This window comes from Calonectris borealis, chromosome 1, assembly GCF_964195595.1.
Source record: "Calonectris borealis chromosome 1, bCalBor7.hap1.2, whole genome shotgun sequence".
Lineage (NCBI taxonomy): Eukaryota > Metazoa > Chordata > Aves > Procellariiformes > Procellariidae > Calonectris > Calonectris borealis.
The window spans coordinates 67,842,238-67,857,655 of NC_134312.1; the positions used below are offsets into that span (position 1 = coordinate 67,842,238).

At 43.8% G+C, this 15,418-nt stretch overlaps 1 protein-coding gene across 1 annotated transcript in view; it reads left to right on the plus strand.

Annotated features, from left to right (window-relative positions):
• Positions 1 to 2,103: 2,103 nt before the first annotated feature.
• The window catches only part of IQSEC3 (IQ motif and Sec7 domain ArfGEF 3), a 100,139-nt gene continuing 86,824 nt past the window's right edge, over positions 2,104 to 15,418 (plus strand). The window contains exon 1 of the mRNA XM_075158700.1: positions 2,104 to 2,600. Coding sequence (XP_075014801.1) covers positions 2,104 to 2,600 — 497 coding nt within the window. The remainder of the gene's footprint in view (positions 2,601 to 15,418) is intronic.

Genomic DNA, 15,418 nt, shown 5'->3' on the forward strand with positions numbered 1-15,418 from the left:
AGGACAAGGTAGCTCTGTGTGTGTGTGTGTACACGTACATATATGAGCGTACCCATAGCCATCCCTGGTTGTTTCCCAGAATGTATTAATGCCAAAAGCATGTTATTTCCATTGGTGTCCCTGGACTCTGTTCCTGTGAGGCAAGGCTGAAATGATGCTGCTCAGTACCATCTCTGAAAGGAGACAGCATACCAGCACAATTTCCCAAACAATTACTTCCACTCTTCCCCAAATACAGCTTAGGTGTTTTCACCTCCCCTGTCTTTCTGTGTGTGCCTTTTTTCACATTCTCCTATAACCATCTCTCCCCTTCCTAAATAATGCCAGTTTCCTGCTCAGTCAATCCCCCGTCAAGACATTAATGACACACTAGGCGATGAGATGGAGGAAGGTCTCCCCTAAAACTTTCCAATAAAATCGTAAGTGTGTGGGATTTGAATGCTCTTACTCCTTAGGGTTCACTCCGGGTCTTCCCCCAACACACAGGGGACATAAGGCAATGTTTCACGATCCCCAAAGCCATCTCTAAGTGCTTGCAAGAGAACTGTGAATAGCAGTTCTTTTTTAGGAGTTGTCTGTGAACAGCTTCTAATCCTGGTGATCCTGTTTGCATCAGTTTACATTCCCAGGGCTATCTGTGAACAGAAAAGACTGGAAATACACCTTTCAGCTCATCTGAAACAGAGATTCTCCTTTACATTGCTCGGTTCCTCACTTCAGGAAATCCTTGCTACGGTGCAGGTTTTGCTGATCTGAAAAGGCACAACGAGAGTAGTTCTACTTTAAAACAGTTGTTTTTTGTTCTGTGGTCTTGCACCTTTTGTACACTCAGTCAAATCTACTGACATGCTTGCCTAAAACCAGGTCTGACTGCTCTTACACCTCCTGGATTTTCAGTGCCCATGGTGATTGGAAAGGATGCTGCTTTTTTACCCTTTACAGAAGTCATCAAAATTGTTCATGGATCTACACAGGAGTTCCTCAAAGTAAGCTTATTACCCTTAGCCAGGTTACTTATTGATGAATATAATAGAAAGCACACAGATAGTTCCTCAGACCCAAGGTTGTAAGGTTGAGAACTCGTAAGGCTGTGGAAGAGCAGGGGAAGGTATTTCTTGAGAAATGAATAAAACCTGCACAGAGTCTAGCAGCAAAGGCCCTGCCTGTCACTTCTCTCTGGTATTACATCCACAGCCCCCCCACAGCAAAACTCCACAGTAAGTCCTAGTTTTCTTCCTAAGAACCTAAAGGACACCAAAGACTCAAAGAAGTGACAAACTTGCAGGGAAGCAGCAGATTCCTCTAACACCCATTTTCCTCGGTACTTCCTTCCCTCGGGTTCAGCTTTAGCCCTGCCTTCTGCATGCTGACAAGGTAGAATGAAAAATAGGACCGTTACCAACAGGGCAGCCAAAACCAGCCACAATTATTCAAGTCACTTTGGGGAAAAAAAAAAAAAAGAAATCACTAAGTCACCCTGGAAAAAAAAAAAGACTAGGAACGCCTAGAAGTGCCATTCAGGGAGGAGAGACGAACGGGCATTGGAGAGGCTGCGCCGGGCTCCGCAGAGGGGCACGGCTGGGCCCCGCAGGCGCTGCCCGCTCCCGCCGCCGGCTCCCCTCAGCACCGGCCGCTCCGCAGCGGAGCGAGGCGGCACCACCCGGACGAGGCCGGAGGGGCGCCCGTCGCCCCGCTGAGGGTGGGGGACGGCGGCGGGGCAGCGCCGCGCCAGCTTTCCTCTCAGAAGCGCCGGCCCGGCCCCACCGCCGGGACGGCACCCCCGGCCCTCGGCCCACCGCCCCCTCCCGCGCCTGCGCGGCCCGACGGGGGGGCGGGGTCTCTGCGGCGGACCCCACCCCCCTTCCCTTCCCACGGCCTCGCCGTGCGTGGCGCGCGGGGGCAGGGGCAGGCGCGCGAGCCGCCTCCCCTCCCCTCCCCTCCCCTCCCGCGAGAGCGCGCGCGCGCGCGGCGTGTGAGTGAGCGGCCGTTGGTCGCGCGGGTGCGTGTGTGCGCGTGGGGCGGTGAGGCGCCGCCCCGCAGCCCGCGCCGCTCTCGCCGGAGCGCCGGCGGCCGGGCAGGGGGGCCCGGGCCGGCAGCCGGGGCATGGAGAGCCTGCTGGAGAACCCGGTGCGCGCCGTCCTCTACCTGAAGGAGCTTACCGCCATCGTGCAGAACCAGCAGAGCCTCATCCACACCCAGCGCCAGCGCATCGACGAGCTGGAGCGGCGGCTGGACGAGCTGAGCACCGAGAACCGCAACCTCCGCGGGCAGCAGCCGGCCCCCGCCGAGCCGCCGGCGGCCCCCGCGCCGCCCCAGGGTCCCCCGCCCGAGCAGCCCCCGCCGCCGCCGGGCCAGCCCGACCCGCTCCAGCACCACCAACAGCTCCCGGCGCAGCAGCCGCCGCAGCCGCCGCCGGCGGGCAAGCAGGCACCGGCGGGCCCCGGCGGCAGCGGCCGGGCTCCCGGCCACCAGCACCCCGCTCTCCAGCCCCACCAGCACCCCGCGGAGAAGGACGGCAGGGAGAAGGGCTGCTGCGCCGCTCTGCTCCAGCACAAGACCCCCCAGGCCATCGGCAAAGGCGTCCTGAGCCGGAGACCGGAGTAAGTGAGAAGGGGGAACGGGGGCGTCAGGGATGGCGGTGGGGGAACAGAAGCGTAACGGGCTCTTTCCGGGTCCAGATCCAAGAGGGAACTGGGTTATACCCCCCTGCAGCCTTGCACAGAGAGAGGGAGTGTGTGGGTGGGTGGGGAATCCCTCCCTCGATGCATTCTCGGGGAGAGCAGGCAGAGTGCAATGAGGAGCCAGGATGCTGCTTCCAGGAGGCATTTGCCTCCTAGTTCACTGCTTTTATTTTTATGTACAAGTGTCTGTGGCCCGTTTGAACCCACTCGGGCTGCTCACCTGCGGTGCTTACTCACAGCATCGTGCCCTCATTCTCTGTCATAAATAAATAAGTCTTTGATCAAAGATGAGTGTGGTTTAGCCCAGGCAGGGAGAAGCTTTGCAAAGGGCAACAGCATTGTGGCAGGTTCTGTTTGCCTTAAGTCGCTGTTATCTGTCAAAAAACCCCACATCATCCCTGGAATGAGCTGGGATTTTCCTGCCCTCACTGATGGAAGGGGTCTAAGGTATGCCTTATATTGCACATGATGTCTGTATGTTCATAGAGATACAGATGCTGTACATATGTTTGACATTTAGGATGCTTATCGCACTTGTGTGGGGGTTGTCTTTTTTTTTTTTTTTTCCCCGATGAGTGGCACCTGACACTGATCCAGATCTTCAAAAGGACAAAGTATTTTTTGCTGGTCTTTCCTCTTCAGTGAAGAAAGTGTGACTACTAGTCCTGAATACTGATAATGGTCTATGTGCATGCATGTATAGTAAACAAGAATGAGCATTCCAGCACTATAGGTGGTGGAAGAAGCTACTATTGAAGAATCACATTTTCTTGGATTACGTATCCGGTATATGCCATCAGTTCACCAGCTGGTAATTACAACTGCACTCAGTATTGTCTTGTCCTTTGTTTAGACACTTTGAAAGCAGTTTCTGATTGAAAGCCAGAGTTAATGAAGTTAGGAAGAGAAGGAGCATAGTTTCTGATGTGGCTTCTTTTATGTAAGTAAGAAGTTAATATAAGTAGTAAAACTAGATTGGAATTTCTTTCCTAGACTGAACTCTATTGTTTTGGTTATAGTAATGTCAAAACAAATAAAGTATGCAGCACACTGTATAGCCCAAAACGTCTTCCTTGTCTCTTTTGACACTTTAAATAAAAGGGCCCCTTCTCTCTCATGTTTGTTTTGAATACACAAGCATAGCTACAACATGGAGCTGGATTTTCAGCTGGTGTAAGTAGAGTTACACCACTTCATAACAGCTAAGCATCTATCACGTGATTCTATGAAAATCAGTGGAGAAATTACTATTGAAAGAAATACTATTAAAGGAATATGTACAGTCGAGGCACGCTTGAATCCCAAAAGACAGATCCATACTTCTAAAATACTGCATTGTAAGCCTCAATTTTGCAATCACAACTTAAAGGGCGTGAGTGGGCTACTCAGAGTATTAATACAGGTAGCAAGCATTTGCAGGATCTGGCCCTTATTCATCATGCAATAGATGGAGTTTTAAAAAGATGTAGGGCCAGATTCTGAAGTCATGTCAATTGGTGTAAATCCAGAATAGCAGTGTTTAAGTCACTGAAGTCAAAACAGTAAGAAACCCATATAAAAATGCATAATCAACCTCATTGTTTTTTCAATAGTGAATCCCTGCAGTGAAGGCTCTGTTAGAAACATCGTATCGGCAAGGGGTTTCCTTTCTTCTGAACAGAGTTTCTAACATACGTCATTACACAGATTGAAGAATCAATTTCTATGCATAAGTCTAAATACCTCCTTCTTATCTGAGCTTTTTTTGCAGTGGGGTTTGATTGGGGGAAGAATTGTAGATTTTTTCTTCATACCAAAATGCACCGAGAAGTGCATTAAGCTGATCGCTGGTGTACCATACGATAATCTTTATATATTTCAGATAGATAGATAGATAGATAGGTAGATGGATGGAGCCTTTTTGTGGAAAGTCAGGGCTGCTGCTGGGGATAACAGAGCAATCCCTGCAGCGTTCTTCACTCAGGAAGATTAAAATAGACTGCTTCTGTTTCCTTCTATAGCTTAGGCAAACCAAAATCTTTGTATAGCAAAGCAAATATGAGAGACGCAAAACAGTCTACATTTCTCACTCTGCAGGTTCTTTTTTTTCCCCCGTTGATTGTATATACTGGGTTTCATCCTCTCTTATCTCTGACTGTTAGAAGGAAATCAAAGAGACTGCAAAATCTAACTTAAAGGCAACTTGGATGGAGGGGGGGGAATCTTTCACCATCTATTGACAGCATGCCCAATATCCCTTATGATCCAGCTGGCCAACCTGAGAGTTGTATTTTTGCTTTTGTGTGACAGCAGGGAACGTATACTTTAATACCTACACAGACTTGGTATCTGCACTCTCTTCCTTCCTCTCCACATCTGAACATGTTTCTCGCTCTATTATAAACCTTGAAATTCAATGTAATCTACATTTTTTTCTCTTGTCCAAGAGCATAGGAACTGACTATTCACTATAGAAAATGGCCACTCTAAACAGAACAGAAATGATAGTTTAGCATGTCAGGATGCGGTGGCTGAAAGCAAGGGTTAAAGCAGCGCCCGGCTGTCACTGCCTGGTAATGGAATTTCCTCTGCCTCTCACAAAACAGGAGGTTCTGGCAGCATGTTTAAGTGTACTTGTGCTGACTCTTCTCACCTCAGACACAGCCCAGGGATTTTGTTCATTTTGAGTCAGGATTGAGGTTTTTTTGCAGCCCAAATCACCTCAAGCCCTGGATAGAAGTGAAGACCTGAGCTTTTCGACACGTGTGACTATTCATGTCAACTGGGGCAGTCTTCTGTAAGGGGCTTGGAAGAAAAAAACAACTGAAGCATCTCTATTATTTTAAAGAAAAGTTCAGTCTTATTTTCATTGTTTGCTTTTTTAAAAACTGATACGTTTTCTTTTTTTAAAGCCCTTTTTTTTTTAAAAAAAAAAAAAGCCTACATTTTAAAAGGGAACAAAACCAAGCCCATCTCTAGAAAGGGAAGAATTCCTGAGTTATGCAGAGACCCACTAATTGTTGCTGAATGTCGTTGTGTGAGAAAGGTAGAACTGAGCTTACCTGTGAAAGGAGAGGCAAGGAGAGAGAGATTCTCAGCAAGAATTAGGCTGATTATTATTCCGCGGCATCTGTCTCTTTCTACCTTAGGAGTCTATTGCATAAGCGCCTCACAGCTTTAAAAACAAAAAAATAAGGTCATTCGTCATGGAATGTTTTGCTTAAAAATACAGGTTTCCAAATTAGCATAGCTTAGATCACCCTTACTAGGCAGCCTCTTGTCTTAAGGGACCATCCCAAAGTATCGTCAAATCCTGTGAGTATAATTTTTCCCTCCCTTCCAGAATACTACCTTCTTTGCCAATCCCTAATACCCTTCATTGAGTATCAGGGAAATGCCACAGGGTTGAATTTAGCAGATTAAGTCTAAATGGCCCAAATTCTGCTGTTTTTTATCAGTGAAACTCTCAGTAGGAGCTCTGCCTATGGAAGGACTTCAGATTTTGAGCCCATGCAGTAGCTGGAAAACTCACTTCGATAAATACAATTAGAATAATGGCTAATAATCCGTTATAGTTCCTACCATTAAAAGACATGGGTGCAATTTACAATCATTCTGCATTAAAGTGGCATTAAAGTCTTCTTTTAACCATGTCACCAACAGTGAAAACAAGGCATAGAAACAGTATTTGTCTAGCATAACATAAAGAATCTAAGTACTGCCTTTAAATTATTAGCCTGTGTTTGCTCTACAAGATATCTCCTCACGCAAAACAAACCCTTAGAACTCTTGGAAGAAATTTTCTAAAATCACATTTTCCCAGAGGTCTTAAAGCTCATTTGGATTTGCATTGGGCTGAAAACTATTTTATTTTATTTTATTTTGTATTGGTTTAAGATAGTATTTTTTATCTTAGTGAAGAGGCAAGTTTTAAAAGACAATGTTAGAGTCACTTAGTTGCTGTTGTGGTCTGAGGCTGTTTGCTATATTTTTGTTTGATTTCAAAAGCTCAATTATGTAACTTTAAAATGAAGATATTGCATATGCAGAGGTGCTGTTTTCCATAATTTTTCTTTTTAACTATGCATTCATGTTCTTTTCTATGGATTATCTCCAGGGTAAAGGCATTAGACAAAATCCCACTAATTTCAATGGATACTAACAATAACTGTAAATATTATGACTTACTATTAACATATTTTGCTATATTTGCGCATTGCACCAGCACAAAAAAAAAAAAAAAAAAAAGAAGACCAGAACAACTCTGAATGGCTTGTGTACCCCAGATACCCATTCCTTCCACTTTGGGCGCACGAGGAATGCTACATGTGCCCTCTGCTTTCATTCTTTCAGGGTTTCAACTCCCTTGAGCTTTCACACACCAGAAGTAGTTGCATTGGTGCTGCCCTGGGTTCTGCAAATCCCTGCTAGCAATGTACCGTTTCAGCGTCAAAAGTTATTTGGAGTAGAGTGCTGTAAGCTGGTTTCAAATGACAGAGGTCTGCATTGGCATAGCTACACAGATGCTAAAGACCTGCTTAGATTATTTTGAAATAAAGAGCATAATGAGAGGAAAAAAGAAAGTAGACTCTCTGTGACTACGTCCCATTTAAAGATATATCCATACTGGTTCCATTCGCATTGTAATCAGCCTAAGACATACTTTATGACATGAACACACCTGCGTCGTATCTACATCAGGGCCTGTAAAATCCCAGGCAGAGGAATATGGAATTAATGATTCACAACAATATGTGAGAAATAACAGATGAAGTGAGAGAAGGAAAAGGTCTCAGCTTAGGAAGGGTTCAGGATGAAGTTCTAGGTATAAAATTGCTGAGTAAAGACGACATGAGGAATTCCACCCACAGGGATAGCTGCATAAAGTCCCGCCAGAGCAACACAGTGTCAAGGCTGAAAATATGTTGTTGGAAATCTCACTGGCGGGACGGGAGCATCAGGAAGGAAGGAATCTGTGTGAAATACTGCCTAGCCGTGCTTTGGACAGCTATTACCTGTGTATCTGTGACCTGAGCCCAGTTAGAGCAGTACCTGGAGTAACAAAGACTCATAGTAATCTTTTAACAAGAGAAGCTAAGGGCTGAATGCAACAGCAAAAATGGTGAATTTTTTAATGCTTAAATGAGGATGATTCAAATGCATTATTTTGTTTTTCTGATAAGATGGTGATATTTTTATGTCACTCAGCTGTATGTTCTGTTGCAGCCAGGCTGCTCTTCAATGGTGGCAAGGGTACCTTTCTTCCATACACTTTGTATTGGCCCGTTTGGTGTCATTTCCCAGGCAGATCCAAGGTAAGGCTCTTTGAGAGGACTTTAGGAGCAATGGGCTCACATGGCAACACTGTTAGCATTCAAAAGAATTCACACATGGCTGTTTGGAAGAGGTATAAATGGAAAAATGTCCCAAATGAATAGTTATTAACAACGCCCTTGAGAATTCCTGCCAGGGACACAGCGCCAGTGACTCTTGGGCTGGCTGTCCCATTCTTTGCAGCACGTAGTGTATGGAAGGACACCCGTTGTTTTGAGATTGCAACAAGTGACTGATACTTCCATGTCCTTCATAAAATGATGCACACACACGAATATACAATTCAGACATGGTTCATACAGTTTATGCATGCAGCAAGTGGCTACTTATATGAGGCATAGACTGTACACATTCCCACCTACACCATACTTGAAGTTATTTGCACTTTTAGTCAGAGTAAGCCAGAGAAATCTAGCCTTGGGATGCTCTTCTAGTCCTTAGATGGTGCCAGACCAGAGCTAGAAGTCAGCTAGAAGTCTGGTCTTCTATTAATTATGGCTTCTACCTACTCATTCAAAAAAAGCATTCACGTGATAAAATGAAGTACACTTCTGCAAGCAAAATCCTCTAGACAAACAGATGTATTAGACTGTAGAAATTTCCCAGTGTTTTTTTTTTTTTCCTTCTGCCTTGGAATCCAAGTAGAAAGAGTGAAAAAGAGCTACTGTCTCTCTACCTTAATCTTTCTGTACATAGGGTTTCTTCATCTTCTGTTTTCCTGTTATTTTCCCTATAAATGCTTTGATAGGTTGCTTGTTTTCTTCTTTCTTTCCTAGTTCAGCAGTGGTTTATTTCTCTTTTTCCATTCTCGGTTATGAAACCTTTTGTTGTTTCTCCCTTAGGAAAACATTATAGAAAGCCAGAAATATTCCTCTGTTTAACAGTTGGAAAATATTTCACTTGTTATAAAATTACTTGTAGCCTGTGATCATTACTTGGTCCACATTCCATGGAACCATATAAGAGCAAATAAGGAAAAAAGAAAAGAGTCATTTGTGAAGACAGAGCCTGAAATGTGACCATTTTCCCTTTCTTTTTCATACTTTTAAAAAAACTTATATATACATTTTTTCCTTCAAAGAGGTGTATCTTAAAACAAACTAGTAATATTCTTGTGTTCATCTATTCTGGAGTTTGTCATTTCATTTAGCTAAGCCCTAGGTGAGAAAATGAGGGTCTTGACTGTTCTGCCCCAGTTCTGGCTCTGTTTAAGATCTCTTAGTTAGAGCATTGGTCTAACAGTCTTAAGATCAAAGTTTAGTTCCTCCTAAATGTATGTTTAAAAGACTTGTGGTGCTGGACAATCCCTTTCAACTCTGTGTATTTTAAGATCTGTAGCAAAGCAGTTGGAGATCTATTGTTACAGATGAGAGTGGGTAGATAGATCAGGAACAATCCTTTTTATAAATTTCAGCATAGGAAGCAGCATAAAGCTCCTGGCATTACTTGCAATGTGTACTGCAAGGCAATATGTATATTTGCACATAGAAGAGAGAATGTATTTGCATGAGCACTTGTCTACAGTAAGTGTCTAAGAGCAAAGTTGAAATAGCACCTAGTTTTTCTGCTTTTTACATACAGAAAAGCAAGTCGTCTGCTGGAGGAAATCAGTGTCTCTTTACTGACGTCAATACAGCCATGATAATTTACATCACCTGAGGATCTGTACCAGATTTTGTTTATCTCTCCTCACACACAAATACACATATATGCACTGGTGTAAATGTGTGTTGACAATAGCAATGGATAGCAACTCATCACAGAAATAACAGTGAACAATGAGAAAACCATTAAGCAACATTCTGATTCTTCGTATAATAGGTTTGTAATGTTTTCTTATGGTATTTTAATGTAAGGTGGTAGGAGTTTTGTTGCTGCAGGGTTATAAAGATATATTTGCTCTGTTTGATAATGTTTTTTCTTTTTTCTACCCTGTGCATGCACCCTCAGTCTGCTTCTCACACAGGTATTATTTTTATTGCTTTTGCTAAGATTATGCTCATTGATCAGCTGTTATTTTATGTGCTCTGAAGTAGCACTTTCTGAGGGGGATAGAAGGGGATCAATATTTTCCATGATTAGTCACATCTAAGAGGGGACATTTTGGTGAAATTGAAGTGATTTTGAATAAGAAATTAAAAATGGCAAACCTTATCCTTCCTGCCCTCTTCCAGCTGAAAACAAGGGGGTCTGTGAGCTGCAGAGCAAATGAAGCTTGGCTTCCAGAAGATTTGTGTCACGGTTACATTTTCTGATGCCTAACAAGATGTGAGTTCTGATCTAAGCTTCTCCTGGGGTTGAGGCTTTTATAACATCTCTCTCCAACATGGAGACTTCTGTGTGGAGTAATGGCTTCAGTTCACTCGGCAGCCTTTCCCTCAGTGGAGAACCTACAAAGTTCTCTCTATTACAGCCCGCCAGCTATTTTCATGGAACTTGTAAGAGGTTAGTATCTCTGAGATCACTGTTGCTCACTCAAACTTGGTTGAAACTCGGAGTGGGATCTGCAGTTACAAAGTAGGAACCAACATAGACACACACACCCACACAGAGAAAGAGAGAGACAAACATGCATAGAAGGAAAAAGGAAAAGATTATGTGGTCACAGAAAACATATTTTGCTTAGGAACCCAGGCAATAAAGACCAAGTCCTAGAAATTTTTTGATTTAGCTCACCAGTATATCAAAATGGCTGAACAGTCCACTCCAAATCTGTGACCCTTTCTTGGAGCTGGTGTTCTGTGTGTAATAGCCTCTTAAGTGTCTTGGAATATTAAAGTTATAAAGAATTGGGAAATTACTGTTGGAATTCAGGGGGCGCCTAGGTGGAGGTTTACCATTGGCAAATGGAGTCTGTTGCTCCTCCTGGCTTTGCATATGAAGTTGGTGGATCATCTTAATCCACCTGCCAACATTCGCGTGGGCATGGGCTGCTGCTGGGACAGTTACTGCTAGAGAGGTTAATTTATATTTGCTGAAACACACTAAAGCATCTATGTCGTTCTCAAGAGTAGTAGAAAATCGACACTGAAATTATTATAGATCTTAAGGAGGCTTGGGATTTTCTTCAGGTTTTGCTGTAGTTTGGATGTTTGTTCAAATTCTGACCTTTCTATTAAAATGCAGGACCTTGCTGTCAATCTGTTTGTCTCTGTGATGTCGATTTCCAGGCAGTCCTCCGAAGTGGTTCACACTTTACAGCTCCAGTGGGAGAGTTGCTCTGACAGCACCTCCTTCAGCCTCAGCGTCCAGCATCTTCGTGTTGCTGTGCCTGGGTGGGCACTGCCTTCATGGAACATCCTCGGATCTGCCTCCCAGCGCAGTGTGGTTTTGGCCCTGAGGTTCTTAATGGACTTCATATAAGATAGCATTTTCCAAAAGAGAGGGTACCTCTCCAGATTTATAGAGATTATTACCTTTCTACTTCAGTTATAGAACTAAGCTCAGACCTGTCTTTCCTTGCTTTTGCCCCTCTGTGAGGAATACTGTTTCTGCCTCTGTTGGGCTGTTCCAGGAAAAGTTTCAGCTCTGCAGTCAGTTCAGAATTCTCACAAATGTCCTTGTCTTTCATTTGCTGGTTTTTAATTTGCGAATCCATTCCCAGTAGGACACCAGTAATTTGCCTGTGTCTGCCTAAGTACTCCATGGCCCCCTTCTCTATAGTAACTGAATATCTGGATTTGTCCTGAGGGCCCATGCTGATATCCATGCACACTGGACCACTAACCTTCATCTGAACTAGCAAAGAATCTGAGGAATCTCCTCCCTTTTCTCTGAGCATTCCTTGGTTCTCATGCCAAAGGCCTTTCTTCAAGCAGTTTTCTTCTATAATGTTTTGTGCCAATAAATCTATATCCAGTCAAACTCCTGATGTAGACTGCACGGCTCTAATCAGTAATTTGCACTATTTTACAATCTAGGTAAGTCTAAGAGCCAGATTCTGTTACCACTTAACTGTAAATCTGAGTGGCTGAACTCACTTAACTAAGTGGCTTCAAATTTGAAGAGATGTGAGATAACGCTCATATATAACTTCTGATGTTACGGATCTTCTTGAACTGACTTCTGTCCCACCACCTGGAGCTAGTTAGTTTGAGTTAGCTATTAGCTTATTAGATTCTGTGCATACTTGCCATGGCAATCATTTGGGATGGCACAGCTGACTGCTGTAATGTTTCCCCCAAGAATTCTTTATTACTCATTTGGGAAAATACTGATGTCCATGTTAGCTGCAGCAACATCCGCTGCTGCTCCCTTGTTTCTGCCAAGAAAGGAGTGAGTTTCTCATCTTTGTCAAGCTGAATACATAAATATTGATTTCACTAGACATGCTCTGACTGGAACTATTTTACCACCTTTATTGCCTCATTTACCGTGGCTTTTACACAGCCAAGCAGATGGGGAATACCAGACTGTATCCTTGGTGGATGAAAAGCATTGGCAAAGAGTTTCAGTCTCAGACATTTAAAGATATTAAGCCTCCCAAAGGTGGAAGAAAGAATCTACTTGTTTTTAAGGGAAGGATCAGACTTCTGCCATTTGCTTTCAGCAAGTTACTTTACAGGTAGGCAGAAGAAAGGAAATACTGGTGACACGGGAAGAGGGGAAGAAGAGGATGAGAGGCATCTACTCTCTGCTAAGGGCAACCTTCAGGCTGATTTTAAGTCTATATTAACCCACTCTTCAAATCCCAAGCCTGAAAGCATGGCTGCAGTGTTGCCTCAGGACTACATCCCAGCGGTGTACACATCTGCACGGTCTCCAAAGCCTCTGCAGCAGTCATAAGATAGAATATACCATACTTCTGGGTTCTGCAGAGGTTGTCTGTGCAGGGAGATACAAGCTCGTGGAAGAGTGGACAGCAGTGGGGAGAAGGGGGGATGGCCCAGTGGAAGCTATAGAATGCAGGAGGGCCAGGAGCCCCATAACTTTATCCTGCAGAGGCTGTGAGTTTTTTGAATGCCTGGTTCATTTACGTGTGCGACTGTAATGATGCTTCAGTGTAGCTGGGGGGAGGGAAGGAGTGACAGGGGTTTACATTCTATTTTTATGAAGCTTCTTACTCAGGAGAAATTAATAATGAACAGCACACACTGAACATTATCCTTAACAGATACTGACTGGTTGAAGCCACCTCCCCATTAGGCAACTCCTGGGCTTAAGGAAGGAGCCCACTACTGTACACGCAGAGCATATGTGACTAGTTCTAATCACTGTGGGATGAGAGGTTTATCAGATCTCGTAAAACAATGCAGTTTAACCTGGTCAGGCAGTGTCTGGGAGATCTCCAAGAAGTACCTAGAGTGCTAGGAGAGGACAGTGGAGTATGTCTGCAGATAGCATCCTTTTCAGGATGTCTCTGCATGGCATTAGCACCTCTTTTTTTCTGATTAGAAGTTGGGGACCTTGGCCACCTGTGTCCCTTCACAGGATATACACATACAGAGAGCAAAGATGTTATCCCTGTTCACATGCTGGTGTAAAGTTGTCATCACGTTCCTCTCACTGTTTTGCTTAATTGACAACAGGACCCATTCTTCACTGTCTTCCTTTTGTGAAGTTATTTTCTTTTGTGTGACATGGGTTTGAGGTGCCAGCAAATCCTCATCCTCACATCCCACTACCTCAAGCACAAATGATAATATGACTTATAAAGCATAAGGAATCAGGGCCATTCTTCTGCTGCAGTTTTTACAAGGCTTGATTGCAGGCTGCTATGGCCAACTCTCGTATCTAACACTAGAAACAGCTGCATTTCAGAGATGAGCACATATGCACAGTAATGTTACTTTTTTTAAAGTGCTTTGGGAAGTAATGCACTTATTCACAGGTGGAATATTGTTAGTTTACATCCCTACCAATATCTAAAAGTGCAGCAAGTAGTAAGTATGTAAGCTTTTCCTCTAGTACACCTCTAACCATGGCAAGATCTTGCTGCAGGAAGAATGATAGAAATACCATGCAAAAATAAGTAGTAATAATCATCATCATCATCATCATCATCATACTGTCTGTTCTTCATTACTTTTTATCAGTAGACCTTTCATTGCTTACAAAGGTAGTTCTCATTTTACAGAAGGGGATGAAGACATGGAAAATGTTTTGCTTGAGTTCACCCAGCTAGTCAAAACTGAGAGTAAAACCTGTGTCCCAGGGCTCTGATCTGTCAAGTAGGCTACAGTGCCTTGAAAGCAGGAGACAAACAGGACAATAAGTGTTAAATGTTACGAGGTCACTTCTATGGCATAAATAACATTGCTGTAAATCCTAAAATCTGATTCACTCCCTGGACAGCTTGATATCAGGAAGAGTTTTGACCAATTAGAGATCTATAACTTGGCCAAAAATCCTTAACAGCCATTCATGATTGGTGTCAGTTATGTATACTAGAAAGAATGAGCAGTGGAGACTGGAGATAAAGTTGAATATTGAATTTGAGGAGGAATTGAGACACGTGGTTTCAGGTTGGCAGGGCTGTGAAAGTATTGCATGCAAGTTCAGCAAGATTTACAAAAGTAGCTAGTCCAGCAAGAAAATGTGTCAGAGTAAAAAAGTGGTGTAAATGTGTCAGAGTAAAAAAGTGTAAGAAACCATGCATGTATGCTGGAGTGTGTTTTGTTTCTTGCAGCAATGAACCAGTTATGAGTTGCACAAAATGATGAGGGGAGGGAGTAGCGAGAGAAGGTAGGTTAAGAGTCTATAGTCTCTGCTGTTTCAATCTGCTTTCATGGGAGAAAGCTCAGCAAGCACATGGAAGACACCAAAAATATTCCTCTCGTGGGAGAAAAAGGAAAAGCCTCCCACAGAGGTAGGCACTGCATGTGAGCTAGGGAAGCGGAAAGTAATTATCACATCTGTGCATGTGAATAAGTTTACAGAGTCCCTTCTCCAAAAACCACTGCCTAGCAAGATGCAGTTTCTTCTTCGCACAGCTATATTTTCTCTCTCCCTGTTCTCCTATTAAATACAGAGCCATACTGGAGTCTGCTGCCTCCATCCTCTCCTTCCCTGACACAATCACAGCAGTACATGCAATCACCAAGTTGTGTAGACAGTCTCAAAGTCTTGCTCTGTCAGATTTTTCCTGCCTCACCCAAGGAGAACTCTTGCATGACTGATATGTGTGGCTTAATGGATTCTCGGCTGAGGTTTTCATTTCCAGTAATAAAAGGAGTACTTGCATTCCCCCATCCCTCTTGTTTGTGGTACAAGGCTTGACGGTAACCATGTTTCATTAGCTCAGTCTGATTAGCTGTTACGTGGGAACATCACTTTGATAGGGATTCTCCATCCTGCCTGGTTTTTCATTCAGTATTGGGGCAGGCCCCAGTGTTTACAAACTCAAAGGTAGTTCTGTGTCATACTCACGTGCATGTATGAGAGGGGGACGCTCTGGGAATTCTTACACAACTGGAATACATTTC